Source organism: Hippocampus zosterae, chromosome 1, assembly GCF_025434085.1.
Source record: "Hippocampus zosterae strain Florida chromosome 1, ASM2543408v3, whole genome shotgun sequence".
NCBI lineage: Eukaryota > Metazoa > Chordata > Actinopteri > Syngnathiformes > Syngnathidae > Hippocampus > Hippocampus zosterae.
Window position 1 is genome coordinate 30589940 of NC_067451.1, and position 21448 is coordinate 30611387.

At 41.5% G+C, this 21448-nt stretch overlaps 1 protein-coding gene and 1 long non-coding RNA gene across 8 annotated transcripts in view; both read right to left on the bottom strand.

The window, feature by feature from the left end:
* The window catches only part of ankhd1 (ankyrin repeat and KH domain containing 1), a 42000-nt gene that overhangs the window by 17114 nt on the left and 3438 nt on the right, over positions 1 to 21448 (bottom strand). The window contains exons 3-17 of one of the 7 annotated variants that reach the window (XM_052072854.1): positions 9827 to 9950; positions 8291 to 8438; positions 7975 to 8122; positions 7655 to 7888; positions 7478 to 7572; positions 4098 to 4259; positions 3505 to 3586; positions 2545 to 2736; positions 2323 to 2432; positions 2139 to 2226; positions 1742 to 1869; positions 1517 to 1657; positions 1341 to 1443; positions 446 to 708; positions 40 to 327 (exon numbers count right to left, since the gene is read on the bottom strand). In XM_052072854.1, the coding sequence (XP_051928814.1) occupies positions 40 to 327; positions 446 to 708; positions 1341 to 1443; positions 1517 to 1657; positions 1742 to 1869; positions 2139 to 2226; positions 2323 to 2432; positions 2545 to 2736; positions 3505 to 3586; positions 4098 to 4259; positions 7478 to 7572; positions 7655 to 7888; positions 7975 to 8122; positions 8291 to 8438; positions 9827 to 9950 (2306 nt within the window). Of the gene's footprint in view, positions 1 to 39; positions 328 to 445; positions 709 to 1340; positions 1444 to 1516; positions 1658 to 1741; positions 1870 to 2138; positions 2227 to 2322; positions 2433 to 2544; positions 2737 to 3504; positions 3587 to 4097; positions 4260 to 7477; positions 7573 to 7654; positions 7889 to 7974; positions 8123 to 8290; positions 8454 to 9826; positions 9984 to 21448 lie in introns of all 7 variants that reach the window. The other 6 variants (XM_052072845.1, XM_052072810.1, XM_052072863.1 and 3 more) reach the window with 6 other exon arrangements.
* LOC127608253 (uncharacterized) lies at positions 15694 to 21448 on the bottom strand. The gene is made up of 2 exons (XR_007964223.1): positions 20303 to 21448; positions 15694 to 19959 (listed from the first exon to the last, which is right to left on the bottom strand). It is a non-coding gene; the product is annotated as an uncharacterized LOC127608253 (long non-coding RNA).

Consider the following 21448-nt stretch of genomic DNA (forward strand, 5'->3'; position numbering starts at 1 on the left):
AAACGTACTATTTCAAAAGTGGTAAGATTAGAAATTAACCTCTTCTTCGTCTTCTCCGGGCAGTTCGTCTTGCTCCCCATCCTTGTTGGCCTCTTCATCCGTGTCAGAGCTGGAGCGTACAAGGGCAGCTAGTGTCAGCGGAAGGGACCCGGGAACTGACGAGGCATTCCCAGGCCCTGGGCCGGGGCCTTGGCTCTGTCCAGCCTCCTGCTCCTCCTTTAAGCCCTTCGCTTCCATGTATTCTTTGGTGAACTGTTGCTGTGTTTTTAGCTGCAACTGGCGTTCCACCTTCTGCAGCTCCTTCAAAATTTTCTTTTTCTTCTGAACCTGAGAAGACAACACCAACTTAACCTGCGTTGCCAAACCACGTGTAAGACCAAGATCAGATAAATAATGTAATAAATCAGTCCCAAAACACTTCACTTTGTAGCAGACAATGGGTTACCTGCTCTTCTCGGCTCTTCTTCAGCTCCTCAATTTTGTCTTTGGTGAGTGGCTCCCCCTGGATGAGTTCTAGCGACTGAAGCTGGGCTTTTTCAATAGCGCTAATGCGTTGGCCTAGCTCGTTCAACTTTCCCTCCGTCTCTTCCACGATGCACTCCAGAGGCTGGCACAGGTGGAACGGTGGCAGAGGCTCTCCTTCAGGCCCCCGGCCAACTGAGCTGGGGACGCTGGGTTGAAGTGTTGCCTGTCTCTGCTTGGACGCACCTGAATGGGAACAGAAAACAGATTTTATTTTTTTTTTTAATTGATGGGCACCAAGCAGACACAAAAGGTCTTGTTTTGGAAGTTCCCACGCCTCTGGATCCAAGGTCATTTCATCATTTTTTTTCCTCCTCCTATTTATTAATGTAAATACTTTGGATTTCTATGATTTGGTCAAATTCCAAAATGTGCAAAGTACATAATTTACTGTAACACAGTATTCAGATGCCGTTTGAAAACAGAATTGAGATTTGAAGGCAAGTGGTGTTCCTCAAAAACAAAGGAGTTTTTGCGAAAGGTGCAAATGTGTGGGATAATAACGAAAATGAATGTGTGGGTCAACAATATCTTACAGTACTGAATAAATTTAGGAACCAAACATGAAAGTGTATAAATAGCTTGACTGGGTGGAAAATTTGTGTTTTAATAAGTGCTTTTGTTTTCTTTTCATGACTTCAATTCACTCTGTAAGGTATACAATTTGTGCTGCAGTCTTGTAAAAACAGAACACCTTTTCGGTTGGCGTAGTTGTTGTGTAAAATCTTGTCTTGGCTGTTTTTCTTTGGTTGAAGCTGACTGATTCAATCAATCAATATCCCTTTGAAAAGGTTTGGCATTAGACAGGCACACAATACCTTTGTTTGAGAGAGGCGGGGGTGTTGCGATGTTTGATGGTGCTCTGTCTGGCTCCTGAGGAGGAACCACCATAGCGAGAGCTTGGAATGGGACACGAGGAACCTGCGACCAGAGATTTTTTTTTGTGGATGAGAAGGTATTCAGATTACAAGCACAACATTATTGCTCTATTCACCTGAGAAGCATCTTGCGAGGGGGGAGTGAGCTGGGAGAGATCAGGGGCCGGGACAGAAAGGATGTTGGGATAGTCCAACAAGTAGGACACAACATTAGTGTGGCCACCTTTAGCAGCTTCAATCAACATGGTCGAGCCATCCTGTGAGAAGGGAAAGGTAGACTGTTTATATTTGACCGAATAATATTTGCTATGCTTCCTTTGATGCATGAAAATGCACATTACTTTGAGTCTATGTGTAGGGTCTGCCCCATGTGCCAGCAGCAACTCCACCACAGCCAGATGTCCTCCAGCACAAGCCAGAGACACCACTGTGTGATCATTATTGGCGGTAGCTCTGTTCACATTAGCACCTGCACATCAGATGGAGAAAAGAAAAAAAAACATTCAAATGGAATAGTTGCACTCAAGAGACTCAAACAGGATTCTGAATGGGACAAAATATTTATATTTTCAACAGATATCCACTAATAGGCGTTCATACAGATGCATGCATAGAGTATATACATTTTTCTGAGTGATAAATAAATAAAAGATAAAGATAAAATATCCTTTATAATAATAATCCTATGAATATGAATACTTTTTTTTCTTTAAAAAAAGGTTACATTTATAAACACACCTTTGCTGATAAGGAACTGCACTGTGCAGAGATGCCCCGCTCTTGCTGCCTTCATTAAGGGTGTCCGCCCCCCTTCAGACTCGTGTTCCTGGGAAGGAGACGCACAGGACAAATAATTTTTCTTTGCAAATTAACTATATGAGTCCTCAAGATTGAGGAGAAAAAGTCTAAGATAAGAGCATACTAAGTTGGCTCCGGCCTGCAGCAAGACGTCCGCGACATCCGTGTGACCATTTTCACATGCGTATGTCAGCGCCGTATCACCGGTCGCCGTGGTGGCATGAACGTTTGCCCCTGAATGACAAAAGCAAACAACATTCCAGTCAAAGGTGAATTGTTTTTAGACAGCTAATCAGAATCTGCAATTAAAACTGCTCCGTTGATTGCCTCGCTACTTTCTGCGCACCTGCTGCCAGAAGATATTTGACCAACTCCAAATGGCCTTCTTGTGCAGCTTCCATGAGGGGAGTGGAGCACCCCAACTCAATGTCGGCCCCTGCTTTGATAAGGAAGTCGGCCACTTCCAAAAAGCCTCCACAACATGCGAGAGTGAGAGCCGTCTCCTGAGTCTCTTCTGTCTGAGCATTGATATTAGCACCTGGGAAGAAGAAAAAAAATGAGGAAAAGCAAGCAGACTTGAACTCCTGTCTGATCATGTTTGTGTTTGTTTATACACAGAGCAAAACCAAAAAAAAAACATGATTTGTTCTGTTTTAGTTTTTTTTTTTTGTGGAGACCTGGGGGTTTTAAAGTCAACTCAACTGTATTTATAGAGCACTTTCAAACAGCCATCGCTGCATACAAGGAGCAACTATCATATATACAACAATAAAGCAATAAATCAGTAACATGGACGATGGAAAGCACCAAACAGTAAAATTGAGAAATGTTGAGTCAAATGCCAAAGAATAGAAGTGAGTTTTGAGGCGGGTTTTAAAAATGGGCAGCGAGGGGGCTTGTCAAATGTTAAGTGGGAGGTCATTCCAGAGAGGGACCAGCAACGCAAAAGGCATGATCCCCTTTGAGCCTCCGTTTGGTTCTTGGTACTTCTAATAATGTCTGGTCCACAGACCTGAGGCGCCGGGCAGGTGTGTGGAGGCGGATGAGCTCAGAGAAGTAAGGTGAGAGAGACGAGGTTATATAAAGATTTGAAAACAAATAACAGGATCTTAAAAAGACCTCTAAAATGTATAGGGAGCCAGAGTAGGAGTTATGTGCTGCTGGATGGTGGGCATTACATGCTTATCAAATGAGTTCACACTTATGGCACAAATGGAATTTAATCAAAAGCAATGTCATAATACTGAAAAAAATGTCAAATACGTATGCCACAATTTTGCAGCTTTTATGGGCAAAGCTTTGGTACCTTGTGCAAGTAGAAGTGCAACCATCTCTTCATGGCCTTCTCTTGCCGCTTCCATTAAGGGGGTATAGCCCTCATCATTAACCTGCAGATGAAGCATTATCATCGGATGTCAAGAACACATACTGCACACTCATTTATCCAACCAGCCTTTGAGGATTTTAGAAGACAGTGCATTCAGAGCCTTTAGCGGGAAAACATTCACTCATTCACAAATGTTGAATGCTTTGAAATGGCTCTGATGTATCTTCATGTTGTGCTCCCTGGTCAAAATTCAGATTTTAAAACTATGACATGAGAAATTTTTAAAGTTTAAAAATGTGCCAGGTTCCAGAGAAACAGCCCAAACATTTAGTGTCAAGGGGACTAAAATATACCGACACTAAATGTTGTAGTTCATAACATAAGATCCACATGAGACCTATCTCTGTCACGATGGGTCAGACCTCGTCGCTTCAAGGATAAAGTTACATCTGTAGAGTCCCATTTCAAGTGAATTGGGTGTGCGTTGCAACCATGATTACAAACAGGAAACAATGTATACATTTTATTAAGTTGTTAACATATGTCAGCTTTTATGGATGTCTGCTACATACCTCCTCCAAGTTGGCCCCCCTTTCTATGAGCAAGGCTGCTAGCTCCACATGCCCTCCGCAAGCCGCAAGGGTAAGGGGTGACTCAAAAGAATCTGCTGGCATGTTGACCTGCGCGCCGCTGTCCAACAGTAACCGTGCGACCTCCACATGGCCATCCTGGGACAGCGAGACACACAAAGAATGTGGAGATAAGCACCTGAACAAATTTGCAGCTTAGTCTCCATTTACACACGGATGCAAAGTTACTTTGGCTAGACCACGTGGCAAACGCCGCCTGATTTAATTGAAACTATTACAATGATGCAACATCAATGAAAAGTCGTTAATTTATCTGCTGGAAACAGTATTCGTTTGCAATTGAACAAATTAACAAAAAAACAAAAGGGAATTAATCAATAATGTCTTGAAATTATAACAGATTTTAAACAAGACAGCTAGACAAGTCTGAATTTATAGTTGCCTGCCAGTACCCCTTTGTGCAGCAAAATGCTGCATCAATGAGTCGACTGGAAGAGATGCAGACTAAGATAAGAAGGTCTCCAACTGAACTCCTGTCATAGTACTTTCCACAGAGTAGAGGGAGTGTGTGCTCTTTTTGCATCCGTTGCTGCTCCATGTGTTAAATTACAACAACATTATTTCTCGTTTTCATTATACCATCTATGGCATTTGTCATTATGTGTTACCATTGGGCTAGCTGACTTTCATCATATGAAAGGATTTGGTTTCCTTGAACATTTTTTGTTTAAATGAAAAATGTTTTTTGGGGGGTCGTTGTTTAAAAGTCAAATTTACAGTTAACACAGCACTGACAACGATTTTAAAGAAAAAAAAAACAAGCATACTTTGCTTCTTTAGAGAACTGTGCAAATTAAAAGGCAGTATGAAAACTTGGTCACATGGTCAATATATTGGGAATTTCCTCTGCTGCGGGTAGATTTGGAATGTATTGCAAGACAAATGGGTTCGCTACACATCTATAGTGATCCAAGTTAAAACAAAAAATAGTTAAGCTTCATTTACACATTCATTTCACAAAATTTGCGGATCAGAACAGCAACAGTGTGTGTGTCAATTCTATGCAAGATTAAAAAACATCACGGAAAATACTGTGAAAAACTAAAAAAATATTTCAAAAACATTTTTAAAACAACCACCCACAAATCAAATATAGGTTCTGTACAGTAGTTCAGACTTAAGTACAATAAGTGCAGTGCACAATACTGCTTAGTAAGATTCATCACAACTTGTAAAAATAGGATGGCCTCGCTGTCCATTTGTTTGACAAGTTACCAACATCTAAAGTGGATTTGGGGTTTGAGAAGTATTCCAAGCACAACACAACAAGCCACTTGCTTTTATCTGCGAGTTATAGTCAAGTTGGTTGGTAGCGAGATAATGGCCAGGCACACAGCTGACGTGAGTACCCCACCCCCTCGTCTCAGACAGACAGCTATGGATCATTTCAAAGCGAAGAAAATGGATGACACAACGAAGAACAAATTTGCTGAAGCGATGGCTAAATGTATGGCTACTGAATGCAAGCCTGTCATCATTGTCCACAGCTCGACTCAAGCTGAAATCATTCACAGTGGCGTCAAACAACTCCACTACGCATTGCCAGCAAGAGCCTCCATAACAAGCCGTGTATAGAGATTGTACGTAGCGGAGAAGGCTAACGTACACCAAGCGGGAGAAGACACTGTTTCGGGAGAGGAATAAGAGACGAGGTTGATGAGCCTCTGGCGAATAAAGAGCAGGTTGCCTGTCGAATATGATGTATGCCACTGACGCGATTGCTACTTGTTTGGAACTATTTTGAGTGGAAGGTTACAGTGTTCCGTGTCCATATAAATAAAACGGGTGGAGCTTCTTTGTGTTCGTCTGACTGACTGCGCGCTTAGGCAAGTCGAGAGTTCAGCGGTGCAGTCATAGCGACCATACTGAAAATAAGAAAACGTCTCCAGTGTTGTGCCTCGAACCAAGTGTAGTCATCCGAAATGATGTCTACACAAAACCGTAGAGAGACTTCCGCGCAAGAAGGGCCAACAGAATCAACAGAGCCTGACTGCTGTGTTCAAAGCAAACTTGAGAAAAACTAAGTATGCAACCATGGCTTAAATCCACTAAAGGCTGAGTATTAGTTTACCTTAGATGTGCACTTTGTTATATTGCTCTGTTTTGATTCCATAAAAAGAGCTGTTGAAGCAGCTGTTGTGTGACAAAATATTGTTTTCACTGTTGTTGATGGACAGTAATATTGTGTGAATAACTGCTCCAAGTGAAAAATGTTCATGTAAAATTGAAAATTAAATTTTTTATTTCAGTAAATATTTGCATTTTGCACATAGAAAACTGATCAATGCTTCCATGTTGATGAGAGCATTAAAATGGGGGAAAAATAGGGCACTTGAAACCTGGCTTAGGGTTTTGGGCCGGGATAACGACGCTCGTTCCTACCGACTGCTGTCAGGCTGATGAATAAAAAATAACAATCATAATAATAATAATAATCAAATGATGTGAAGGAAAATTGTAAATAGTACTGCGATTTATCCATTTGTGTTCATATTGTATTTAATTGAAAGATGTTTGTTGTTTTTTTCTCTTTCTTCTTTCTACATACATTCTTGCTGCTGGAGGCTGTAAATTTCCCCAGTGTGGGACGAATAAAGGATATCTTATCTTATAAGTGGCAAAATAGTCCCCCCTCAGATGGATATAAATGGGTGGATTTTGCTGCTCAATTAACATTCCAAAAACACAATATTAATCAGAATAGTGTATTGAGACTAGTGGGGCTACATAGAACATTCATTCATTTTCCGAACCGCTTTATCTTCACTAAGGTTGCGGGGGTGTTGGAGCCTATCCAAGCTGTCTTTGGGCAGTAGGCGGGGGACACCCTGAACCGGTTGCAAGCTAATCGCATGGCACACAGAACATATTGTAAAGAAGGTTTGGGGGTTAACTTCCCCTTTAACGATAATAAACTTACAACCAGACAATGTGTGGATATTTGAGAAACTGTGCTTTAACACAAACGGTGTCCTTCATATAATTAAAGGCCTGACTGAGTGGGCACCAGCAGCAATGCATAAAAATGTATTGGACAGCAACAAGGCTTTCAATACAATGAAGCGAGACAACTGAGGCATCCTCCTGTCTCTGTTACGGAACTTTTCCTACCTTCAAAGGTAGCATATTGGCAGGACAAGGTGGCTCCCACATTACATATCCAAGCCGTTTGTATACTAAAGAGTGACTCGGAAAGAAGGGAGGATAACGCCCCAGCGTGAACAGGATGGGTAACCGGGTAGACCCTGTTACCCATCCTGCTCTCAGCGGTCAAAAAAAAAACTTTTAGGTCAGATGCTCACCATGCACGCCTCCATCAGTGCTGTGTGCATCTCATCAGTCTTATGTTCCTGGTCTGCGCCAGCCTCCAACAGAAAACGCACCATGTCCAAGTGACCTGCATTATGTGAAAACACTTGTCAAGGACTGTAAAATAGGTTAACAGTCTACTAGTTTTGCTCAAATTGAATATCTCCAACCTTTGTAGCAGGCAAGTGTTAGAGCGCTCTCTTTGAACTCATTTGAGTGGGTGTTAATGCCAGCACCATACTCTAGGAGCACCCTAGCCACTTCGACATGGCCAGCGCTGGCCGCCTCCATCAAAGGTGTGTGTCCGTTTTCATTGTGGTCCTCGATGTTGGCACCCTCCTTGAGTAGCACCTTCACCACATCCACAAAGCCACCGGCACATGCATACGTCAGGGCTGTGTTCCCTGGAGGTATAAAAAGATAGCATGGACATTAAAAACCGCGAATTGTCAGATAACCAAAATTGTCAAGATTTTAAGTGAGGTTGCACCTGTGGATGACTGTGCGTTTACATCTGCACCGTGTACCAAAAGCAGCTTGACAATGTCCACATAGCCTCCACTAGCTGCAGCCATGAGTGGCGTGATGTCACCCTTTATGCCCCGGTCCTCCACATTGGCATGCATGGCCAACAAGACCTGGTTGAGAAAATGGATAAATAAGAGGTTTACAACAAAAACCAGTAATACCATAAAATAATAAATCAAACAACAGAATCATGTCCAAAACAAATTTCAGGGCATGAATTTTTGATTCAATCCACACTGCACTGAGCATTTGTTATCTTGCATCCCAATTTCACATACCTGTGCAAGTTCATAATAGCCAGCCGAGCAGGCTAAACAAAGCAGGCTCTCCCCTTCCTCTGTGTGTTCATTGACACTTCGCCCCTCATCCAGCAGTTTGCGCACAGCGTTGACATCACCATCTGAGCAGGCCTCCGCTAAACTACGGCTGAAAACAACCAGACTGCTACAATTACTGCCACTGTGACAGGTGAACACACATACGCCTCACAAGTATGCCATCGTCAAGGCAAGCACATGTTCACTTACAAGTACATTTAAAATGAAATTAATTATATCCACTATGACATCAGAAGAAGTATCGATGCACATGACAACACAACGATTAAGCTTCTCATGCCCTTGAGCCCCTAATCTTAAGGTCGTGCGCCTTAGGTAAAGCAGGCCCAGAGAGTCGTTTCATGTGGCCCGCAAGAGCAAACAAGTGTACTGAAAGGTCCTCTTCAATGTGTACACCTAAGTAAAGTTCAACAGGGAGTAGAGCTGTGAAATATCACAATACAGTACTGTATACCTCTTTGTGCAACAAAAAATGTTGACCATAAAATACAACCCTTTGTCACTATTGTTATTTTACATTTCCCTCACTCATACTGACGGAATGGTGTCCTGTAATTTCACAACTGTAGGTCGCACTAAAGTCTTAAAATTTTCTCCAAAATGGATGTGCCGCCTATAATGCGAGGCTTAATCTATGCACTTTAGTTTCTGAATGTTGCTGTGTGACTTTGATGAGCGCTCGGCTTGACTATCTGATTTTATGCATTTTCAAGGCGGTCCATCTTGGTACTTTCGTTTTATGAAACGGCGCCAACTATCCATTCGGGCAAGGAATACCGTGGCGCAACAACCTCTGGTAGACTACAAGGAAAAGCTGGCTACCTTCAGCTCCGGGGGGCTTGACGAAGGAACTCAAACCTGGAGTTCCACTGGACATTGATGTAAACAGGGTGTTCAAGGTGAAGTTGCGAACGGTGTGGGAGCGATGGCAATCACAGCTTTACAAAGACCATAAGGGAGCACCGGGTGATCGATGCCATAATTTGTGACTGGATCGTGGATGCTTGGACTAATGTCTCTGCTTATTCTTTTGAACTGCTCATAAAATGTATTTAGTTATTCCTGCATACCACACTTGAATGAAAATGACAATTTAATTAACAAACAATAGAAAAAATAGATAAAGTTGAAATTTGCTTAAGGAGAATGCATTATGAGGGTGCGACGATGAATCGACAATGGCTTGATTATCAAATTAACAAGACTGATTCTGACCATGTCATTATGACATTCTATAAGGCACTACCAATAGTTATTTGCATACCAACGCTGAGAAGGAAATTTCGGAACGGTTTTGCAAAATGTTTTGTATTCAGTGACTTAAAATGCAGTTTGTTTACATGCAAAGGCCATTTTAAATGTACTTGTATGTGTGGCCAAAAACAGTAAACAAGCTCACACACTCACAAATGCCGCAACTTAGTTTTATAAAGCGCAGAAAATAAGAACCAGTGACAATATGGTTGAGATACATACTTGTCGGCTTGGCCAGCGTTGAGTGTGTTTTCGGCCCTCATACGCGTGAGCGCAGCTGCAGCCTCGTCCAAGGCACAACTCACAGATGATGTCAGTCGTCGCAGCACCTCTGGATCTGCAAAAGCTTTACCATCGGCAGTGGAAAGTTTACCGATGCCTTGCAAACACCAAAAGGCAGAAGTGCAGAGGGCAAGGCAAACCACAGGGGGAGCACAACCAAACCAGATCCGATGGGGGCGCAAGTCCAGTCCAGCCAAACCAATCCAAGGTTAGTAGCAGCATACAGAAAAGAGGAAATGAAAACACACACAGACACACAAGCGCGTACACAGAAAAAGACACACGCACACACACAAGCGCGCACACACACACACACACAAGCATTTGTTAATGTGGCTCAACGTATTTTGTTCCATTGATTTCAATACAACATCTATGGTTCTCAAAAATAGTTTTATCAGTAATCTGAGAAAATAAAAAGGACCAAGATACTTCTACAGATTCGTAACAAGGGTACAGATGCAGGCCTTGTCCTGTGTGAATTATAGATGGGAAACAGACAGAGAATGTGCGAGAAAAAGAAACCAGATACTATGGTCAGCGTGGGGCGGGAGCACAGCTGGAATAAAAACGACTCATGTGTACGGCATCTGTGCGCTTGACATGTCGAGAGAGGAGAACCAAAGAAGTGGGCTGCTGGAAAGAGCAACCATGTGGAAAAAGCAACTTGTGCTCATGACCTACGTTTTAGTCAAGTGCCCAGACATTTCCAATGAGCAAAATTACTTTTGTACAGTTTTTATTGATGGACTTCTATGTAGGAGTGTACATTTCAACAACTTTTGCAAATCGAAAGATTCGTCAAGACAAAAATAAATGGTTGTTTTGAGTACAAACTCAAGTGAACATTTTGTCTTTGTATGCCTCGTTTTCACCTCTTGAGTGTCTGACTACGGCTAAACTTAGAATGGGTTGCACAACGATCGCCACTGCAGACAAAACAAGGCGAAGGAAGTTTATCCTTGAGAGGTTTCAATATGGCACATTGTCATCTCAGAACACAATTGTAACTCGTGTTGAGACACTATATTGTCAAGAAGACCACCCCTGGCTAACTCTCACCCATGCACTGTCAAGTCAGCAGATGCCACATGAATCAGCTCCCAACAGTATGCTAAATCACACAAATGACAATCCTAAAAAAGCTGTGCGAGCGCAAAAGACGGCACCCACTGCGGGCGAGTAAGAAAGCTTTCGGCGGAATCATCCACCCATGTACTTCAGCTGTGCGCAGGTGGAACAGAGTGGAAAAGCGCAGTATGATTTTGAAAAATTGATCAAATTAGCTTTCACTCAATATTGCGATTGTAAATTAAAATGCATTTTTTCTCTTCCCCTGTATTTTATTTAACAAACAATTAATATATTGTTTCAAAAAACAGTATCATATCAGATTATACAAAAAGTAGTATTATAGTATTGCATTGTATTAAAGATTAGTATCACTCTATAACAGGGGTGTTAAAGTCATTTTTGTCACAGGCCACTTTGGAGTGACGTCCTCCCTCGGAGGGCCATTATGACAATGAAACCAAATAAATGTTTAATCATCACTTCGTATTATTACTCGTACACAACAAATTGACATATTACTAGTTTTGAAATCTCAACTCTTGTTTGCTCAATTATTGTCCAAGTGAATGTAAACCGAGTAATAAATGTATTGCAAAATGTCAACAGTATTTACTACACATGACAATTTGACATTTTGGTACGGGTACAAGGACCATTTTTTCCACTTTCTGTCCACTAAAAATGGGCATCACTGCCCCGAGATGGACAAAAACGGACGGACTTCACTGCTTAACTCATATTTCACAAACTCAACACTAATCAGAATGCCGTGTTTAGACTAGTAATCATGTATAAAACTTATTGTCAAGAAAATTGAGGTTGACGTCCCCTTGAACTACCTGTCACTTGCTTTTATCAAGCTGTTTTCATAAAAATGTTTTTTTTTTATCACAACTACAGTGCTAAATATACAGTTGACCACCATCTTGATAAAACCATGTGGTGTTTATAAAAATCTGTACATGTGACATGTCTGTCAAGCAGCTGTTCTAATGAAAGGAAGTGGTACATACACTTAATTGGAAAAGACAATCTGGCCCAATGAGGGTATAATTAAACATTTGTAGCTCACATGATCACCAAAGCTGCCCATCTGTGCTTGTCATAGGGTGCGCAATTTATTGATGACATCATTGATCAGCTCTGCCAAATAAGCCATTATAGCAAACAACTTCATTCATTCTGGGGTCGTTCTGTGCTTGTGTATGTGAGCCCAAAAAGCTAATGTACTATTTTTAGCTTCTGTCTAGGGAGCGGAACGACCTATGCGCCCTTGACCATCCAAACACAAAGAGCATTCGTGTAGTTTTTCTTTTTGACAGGTAAAAAGTCTGAAAACATTTTTCTGTCAAAAAACAGCACTCGCTACAATATTTTTATTTGATTTTAACAACTCTAATTCAAAAACGCTTTAAATTACTTGGCGTAAGTTACGTGAACTTCCAGTCACACACATTCAGCCAATCCCAGATGCAACCAGGAGACAGCTTTGTTTGTTTGAAGAGACAGAGAAATTTGAAATCTGCCATAATTAGGATTTGTTCATTACTTGTATTCATAAAGTGTTGTGTAAATGTGATTTTAAAAAAGCTGTTGATTCTTACCTCATACAGTGACAGTGAAGTCCCACACTGTTTACTATATATGGGTTATGGATGCATTTTATTTTGTAAAGTGGATGTCTATTTACAGTATATACAACAATATACAGTTTCATGAGGTAGAATACTTTATTTTCTCTTCATTTTAAGCTTTTTGGCAAGCGCTAAACGCTTATTGGTCCTCTCCGTCTTTTTCCACTCTCATTTTAGCAAACTTTTTTAGCAAAGTTTTTCAGATCCGCATCTATCAGACGCACTTTAGCTTTGTCGCAAGTCTCGATAACATTCGGCATTCGCGAGAAAGGGGTTTAGGAAGGCGAAAACGGATTGGTTGCGATTTGCATTTGCTGATATTACGACCAATCACAACAAGACATTGGTTTTAGCCCAAATAGGAAGTCACGACAAACTAATGCTTCGCGATAAAAACGGGATTCAAAATGGATGCTTTTTTTATTAATTTGGAACAATATAAAATAGGTCCATTTTGACTGGAGAAAAGCGGAATTCTGCCAAAAAGCGTAAAAAATCTCATCCCTGATTACGATCTCTGGGCGCCAGGACTTGAAAGACGCATCCAACCAAGCTTCCAAAATGAACAAAAAAGAGAATGCGTTGGCGACTTGGCAGCGCCGGTAAGCAATGTATGGACTTGTTTATAGCTCTTGAACCACAAAGCAACAGTTTGGACAAATTAAAGCCCTGACCACCTGAACGACTGGTGAAGTTTGTTTGTTTTTCATTAGCATCAGAGAAAGATATGTTGTAAACATTCAAACATTATATTTAATGCTGATGCTGGAGACAGACTGCCAAAGAAGACCTCAGTGAGATGGGTGTCAGCTGGCATGGAGCAAGAAGGGTCGCCAGTGACCGGACCAAATGGAGGAAACTTGTCGCCCAATGTTCCAAATAGGAACTGGCGGAACTAACTAACTAACTATTTAATGCTGATCAGCAGGTGGGGTGGGGGGGTTCGGGGGTTTCAATTATTCATTTTTCCAATACATTATTACTACGGCAGGAGTCGTATGTATAGTAACTAGTACAGTACAGTAAATAGTACTTTAGATATATTGCTCAGTCTTCTGATCAAATCAACAATTTTTTCCCAAACCTGATTGCCCCTAAAAAAAAAAAAATCCCTGATCGTGTCAAGTCAAAAAAAAAATAAAGTATTGTTTTTAACATCAAATTTCTATAGAGTATTAAATGTCCTAAGTATACAGTGTAACCTTTGTTTACAAACACAGTTCAGAAACACTTGCCTTGAAACCTTTGTTTACAAACACAGTTCAGAAACACTTGCCTTGAACACAATTTTTGAAGAAATACTGCTTTGGTTCACAAGTCTGGGCATGGATAAAAAAGGATCACTTATCGTTTTTGCTCGTGCCACTTCAACTTCTTATGTCACAGATTTTTTTCCCACTTTTTGCTTTAATTTAGCTTTGCGTATGATTCCAAATGAAGTGAAACAGCTACCCATTGTGTTATTAGTGGTATTTAGGGAAAAGTACCGTATTTTCACGACTAATGCCGCCTTAGTCTAAAATTTTCTCCAAAATGGACAGAACGCCTTATAATGCGGAGCGTCTTTTGTATGAGCTGAGTTCCAAAACCTGGCTGAGACCCGACACGCTGTTTATATAGAGAAAAGACGGAAGTGAGAGACGACAGGCATGCGGCGAAGAGGTCGGCCAATCAGTGAAGGGCGTCCCGGTATATATTTAAATATATGGAGAGAGGTGGACGTGAGTGAGGACAGGGGGGAAGACCGCCAATGAGTGAAGTGTGGGCGTGTAAGTGTACGCTAAAGGCACGCCTCTAGCAGGTACCAGCACCTGTATAAAGTGTGAGTACGTGCATTATTGCAAAACAACTTCGGTTTTGGTTTCCAAGAACCCCCGAAAATGAATTCCACAAAGAGACACACCTACGAAGCTCAATTCAAACTCCAAGCCATCGGTTAAGCAGAGAAACATGGGAATCGAGCAGCCGCCAGAGAATTTAATGTCAACGAATCCATGGTTCGCAAATGGAGGAAGCAGGAGAACGAGCTTCGCCAAGTCAAAAAGACGAAGCTGAGTTTCCGTGGAAAGAAGGCGAGGTGGCCCGAGTTGGAAGACCAACTGGAGCGGTGGATTCTTGATCAAAGAGCAGCCGGCAGAAGCGTCTCAACGGTCACCATTCGACTAAGGGCGAAAACGTTAGCCGAAGAATTGAAAATTTAACATTTTCAAGGAGGTCCGTCTTGGTGCTTTCGCTTTATGAAACGGCACCATATACCCGTGAGAGTGAAGACGACCGTGGCTCAGCAACTTCCAGCGGACTACAAAGAAAAGCTGGCCGTTTTCCGCACCTACTGCAGTAAGAAGATCGTCGACAAACGCATCCAGCCTAACCACATAACCAACATGGACGAGGTCCAGCTGACTTTCGACATCCCGGTGAACCACACTGTGGAGAAGAAGGGGACCAGCACGGTTGCGATGCGCACAACAGGGCACGAGAAGTCTGCTTTTACTGTCGTTCTTGGTTGTCATGCCAACGGACAGAAACTGCCACCTATGGTGATTTTTAAGCGAAGGACGCTGCCGAAAGAAAAGTTTCCAGCCGGCGTCATCGTGAAAGCAAACCAAAAGAGCTGGATGGACGAGGAGAAGATGAGAGAGTGACTAAGTGAGATGTATGTTAAGAGACCGGATGGCTTTTTCCATGCCTCGCCGTCACTCTTGATTTGCGACTCCATGCGTACCCCGCGGTGAAAAAACAAGTCAAGCAAATGAACTCCGAGCTTGCCATCATTCCCGGAGGCTTGACTAAAGAACTCCAACCGCTGGACATCGGCATCAACCGGGCGTTCAAAGTGAAGTTGCGAGCGGCATGGTAAAAATGGATGATCGATGGCAAACACAGCTTTACGAAGAGTGGGAGGCAGCGCCGGGCTAGTTACACCACAATCTGTGAATGGATTGTGGATGCTTGGACGAACGTATCTGCTAGTACAGTTGTTCGAGCTTTTGGCAAAGCCAGCATCAATTCTGTGGAGCCACATGACAACGAGAGTGAACCCGGCGGTTTGGATGGATTACGGGTACTTGCACAATTGTTCAATTCGGATACAGAAGATGAGGACTTTGATGGCTTTCTGAGTGATGATTGAGCAAAAAACGTGAGTACCTTGTAAATAAAATACACCCGAACTCAGTTCTGCTTTCGTTGCCTTTTTAAAAACGTGTTTTAGCGTGTATCCGTATGTCTTGGCATGCTACCGTATGCTTCAAGCTAACGTGTTAGCGTGCGCGCATGCATCCCGTATGTTTAAGCTGGCCTATGTTTTAAGACTGTAAAACTGCACCCAATAATACAGTGCGGTTTGTCTATGTGTAAAATACAGAAATGGCACCCATTAATGAGACTGCGCCCAACCATACGATGCGCCGAATGGTCGTGAAAATACGGTACTGTGATCAGTATGTCAGAAAAACTGATTGCATGGAGCTCATATTTTGCAGCCTGCAGTCAACTAGAGACAAGGCTGTGTTGCGCTCACTCCCCCTTGCCGTCACATTGCACGTTACAGACAAAACCAGTAAATGAAATATATATTTGAGTGCATTCTCTTTCTTGTCAATTTGAAATAGGTTGTTTTATATAATGAAGGGATGGAAATATGGATTCGTTTTTTTTTTATCTCATTCATCAATCAGAACAAAGTTGTGATTGATGAGAAGTTGTTGTTGAGAAGCAGTGAAATTGAAAACTGTAGCAAATCTGTGTGATCAGTAAAAGAACCACTAACGGAATCCATACCAAACGATCACACCCACGGATGATCAATATCGGAGTGTGCAGCATAAAACCCTCATAGGAACACCCCTACTAATTGTCATACTGTTGAAAAGCAGTAAAACAATAGTGAAACATGGAAATCGTGTTTTTGAACTCCCTGGGCAGTTCAGGTTGGTACAATATACCACCTGTACTATTGTAATAACTAATAAATTTGGGTAGAGGTGTTCTCAATACCAAAAGAAAATGTTAACACACATAAAGAGACACTTAAAAAAAAACCTGGATCCTCGATGGATGCAGGAAGAAGCCTGGAGCCTCCCACAGCTCTCACACTGTGGAAGGAGGAGCGATTAGCTCGTGGTCTCAAGGAGGCAGCACCTGTCCCAGCCAGCGAGTGTTAACCATGCTAAAAGTGGACAAAGTCCTCCAAGGGTGGAACTTTGGCCACAGTACGAGAGCTCTCTTACAATTGTGATGGCAAGGCTTCGTGGTACAATGTGTCCCTGTAAATCCTCTTGTCTTTCGTGCATTTTAAGTTTCTGGTTTTCACTCTGAAGGACTCCACAGTCTTGTTTACGTTCACCGTGGATACTCCTCCTGTCCCAAAATGGCCACCAAATCCCATAATGCAACAAAGTACCCAAAACATGAAGTACTATATGAAGAAAGGTGAAGGCGTTGAACGGTAATTGTATTTATTGATAGCAAAGGTTATTATCACTTATTTCTATAGTGTGCTGTATTTGTTTTAACAATAGACCAGCAGAAATAAGATAAATATAACTTTGTTCTGGAGTTGGAATCGATTAATTGCATTTCCATTTATCCATGTAGAATTGTCATGATATTCTCACTAATTTGTTGTGTTCAGTGGTGGATGCATGGTCACAGCACACTCGGGCTGTCACCATCAAATATTTTTTGAATCACTTATTCTCCATCAAATATTTTTGAATCACTTCTTCTATTAACTATTCCGTTGATAAATTGAAAAATTGGATACAATTTCATCTTGCACTGAAGTGTCTACGAGCCTGGTTCTCTAGGTTGGCCTGAAGGGCCAAATCCGCACTTAATGTTCGTTTACCTTTTGACAAATTCACTTTTTTTAAACTATACCAACATGCTCACGGCACCACAGCATCAACCTTTAGTTTAATCAAACATACTTTAACCGACAGGATCCCTCGCTGTACGATGTTGAGCGGCAGCACCCAGGGTGTTCTTCCAACCTACAATTTTGTGAACCGCTTAGCCTTTTGAGCCAAATTTAAATGGCAGTAGTTATTTTGCCATGGCAACTCTCCTGCTCCTGTTATTTTACCATGAGCGGCTATGACTGGTCAATCACCAGAGTGAGGAATTCTTGCCCTGCCGTAAATCTGCTATTTTATCGTGACGACAGTAGGTTGGCCGCACAGTTAAATACCATGCATCTTACATTGTGCAGGCTGCAGTGTTACAGTTCAACTGCGTTCCAGGTTAACTGGCTGCCAATTCAGGCCGTGGCCATTTGGGGAATGTGAGTAATTTTGTGCTTCCTGTCTGCAGATTCATCACAAGCTAAATTGTTCAATTGGATCACTGTTCAATTTCTCAAAAAAATAAAAATAAAAATACACATGCAACAAACCAGCTTGTTGACTGACTGCAAGAAATTGTAAACACTAAAAAATAAATAAGGTAAAAGACCAAAGTCCCTTGCAGATAGCCCGTGAGCAGAACACAAACGAATTGATGTATTACACTACACTTTTAGATGACTAACTGTTCGGGTTAGTAAAGGGGTAAACTCGGGGTCTTAAGCTGGTTTAAAAAAAAAAATTATCGTACTTGGGTTTTTGCGGGTGTTTACGTGAATATTGCCAACACTCAGCTTTTGAAACAGATGTTGAAACCTGATAAATATTTCATGTTGTTTCAGAGGTAAAAATGGTGACCAACATAATCAAATCAATTTGGACGGCAATCGTGGAACATTTAACAGTGGCCCATGGCCACTACCTGACTGTCTCCTGTCAGCTCAAGTTCACGGACGCTGGCTTGAAAGCAAAATCTGATCAGTTGTTTTAATTATTTAACACTGTGTATTTTGAGTTTCATCCCCCTGTCTAATCAATCATCATTTACAGATAGTCATTAACAAACAACTTCTTGAATTTATATAATCAACCTGTCACAAGTCATAAAAGGGATGCAGATATAAAATGACTCACATGGCCATGTAAATATATCTGGAACTACTGGCAAACTTTTTGACAGTAATGTCACACATGTCTAGGGCAGGGGTGCCCATTACGGTGATCGCGATCGACCAGTATATCAAGGACTGGTCCCAAGTCGATCCAAGGTGGAGAATAAAAAAAACAAACATTTGTGCCTCTGTGCATGTTCGTAATATATTGTTTGTGTTAATGCACACTGCACCCTAATCATTCTATCAGTCTCACTTTCACAAAAAGTATCTTAAAAAGAAAATAAAGCGGGTCATCTTTAAACTACGGTGGCGTGTGACTGCGTCACTGGAAGTTGTTAGCGCTCAGCAGTCTGCAGTTGCAGCTTGTGATCAGAGTTGTCTTTTATCGTTATCATTATTCTCATTCAGTTTGTTTTGTACAATTCACTGAGGGGATGGGCAAAGAATGGGAATCTGGAGGGCCGAGAGAAGCATTTTAAAATGGTACGTGTGAGCTACGAGCGTTAACAGGCTGCCTAAGTGCGTTACATGCCTCAGTGTCAGGCTATTGCTCATCATGGCATGCGTGTGTACGTGCACCTGCGCACGTAACGGGTCGATCTCGGGAGGTTGGTTGATCGAAAAGTAGATCTTAGGTCAAAGAGGTTTGGGCACCCCTGGTCTAGGGATGTCCCAATACACCGTTTTCCACCTCTGATTTGATACCGGTCCGATATCAGCAGGAATGTTACATCCTTTTATTTTTGTATTAAATGTTCTCAGAGACTTGATCAAGTGTTACTATTCCAAAAAAAAAAAAAGGCAGGTATGAGAAAATATGATCCATGAATTCCAAACACCTAGGTCAGCCATCTCATTACCTCTGCGTCAAGCGTTCTAGACGCATAATTTTCCCGCCAGATGCACAGTTCCAAATAATGTGCGTTTTTGGGATGCAAGGAAATATCTCAGTCAAAAAAAAAACTACAGTAAATGTTTTTTTTTTTCCCAGCAACGATCGCAGTTTGACAATCGCCGCCACTGTTGTTTTGATCTCGCGTGACGAGATTTCCGTTCTCGCGAGACGAGATTGGCGAGATCGGCCTTCACCTCGTGGAAAGCAGACAATTGCCAAGTTGTATACGTTAATACAAGTGTTGTGAAAGTTTATTGCGGAGATATGAACTCAAAGACTGAACCATGGGATGAAATAAGAACCTATTCCTCAGCAAATCTTGTATGCCGGAATGATTTACATTTTTGCAGCATTTGTTTATAAGAAATAAACCTATTATCGATGTACAATGGTGTTGTTTGTGTTATTGTCATATGCAATTGAATAAGTAGACCAATTAAATTCGAAATTTGGGACTCTCTAAATGCATAACGGGACTCATATAGGGCTCAAATTATAAAATTACTAGCTGGTTCGCCGCCCTCCGGGGGGCTCATCAGCTAGTTCCTGCGGAAGGCTGGTAAGGTGGGCCTTCGGCCCACAAAAGTGTTGTTGCTTAGTTCAACTATTTGTTCATCTTCATTGCTTATCGCGAAAATAAAGAGATGTTTAGCTCTACTAAATAACTAACAATTTCATTGCAATGCTTGTGGGTAGACAACATTTTTTCGCTAAGATGCCCGCGCGATCGTAGTGAGCCACTGCCTGAGCGGCGCAGTGGCGGCGCGGTGAAGTAGGCACGTTTTGAAAAGGGACAGACGGAAGGACAGACCGCGTGCGGGACGACGTGCAATATATATATAGAAGATGACTGTTAGGTTATATAAATTCAACCTCAAACCTGAGACTGTTGTTCACGTGAATAAAATAAATACAAAATCAATTTAAGGACACTTGAGAAATACCTCTAATAAATTCAATAAGGACAAATTATACTCTTTGAAGTGCAAAATAACGACTCATGTTTACTTCAGTATATTCAGCATAATTTTTTATGTATTCCGCTTGCTTATGAGCGCTAATATCGGATATTTGGGATGTAAGCAGATCTAATACAATAATTTTTGGGAGGGCTGATATCAAAACGATATCAATATAAGAACAGGACACCCCTACAAATTACTAAGTAACCGGTAACCTGATAACATGATAAGCTGTCCACTCTAGTAACCGCTGTCCCTGAAAGGGTTAATAGACTACATTTTGGGGGAGAGAAATGTTTTATGCCCACAACACACAAATTCAAAATTACCAAAACCTAGGACTGTACACTTGACCTCAGTCCATACGATGGTCGCAACAGTTATTGAAGGTTTCACATTTTGTTAATGCTTGTTACCATAAAAAACTATCCAGATTTCAGTATTTTGGAGTGCGTTTAGAAATATTTTATCCTAAGTGGTGATCTAATGAAGAATTTACTCCTCCGCATCAAACACAAAACATGTATTATTTCTATTTTAAAATAAAATAGGGTGCAACCTCACATGCAGTAGCTCGTCTATGAGAACTAGGCCTTGGATACGATTAGCCAGTATTTGTTCACGCAGGTCCTTTGCATGCGTTGTAGGCTCAAGTGTGTTGCAGGGTTAATCTGCCTCATAATGTTCATAAGCCTAAATGAGGTCAGGGCACTCAGGCCTAATGGCTTATTCTCTGACTGTTTTACACCTTGATGAGAAACTTTGAACTCCATTTCCCAAATCACATGAAAACTTTATGTTGATGTGATACTTGCAGAACCAGCAGGTGCGCCTTTTTTTTTTTCAATTACACCCTGAGGTATTTAACAAACAAAAGCTGCTTGTTTAGATTGGAAATTAGATAAGGGGAAGAAACAGAAAACCCCAGTCCCAGAAATGAACAGTAAATAGATTTTTGGACTTCGGCATTCGGCCACTGGAGTGGTGGTCAACAACAAATTAACATGTGAATTTGGGTAAATGAGAATAATGCAA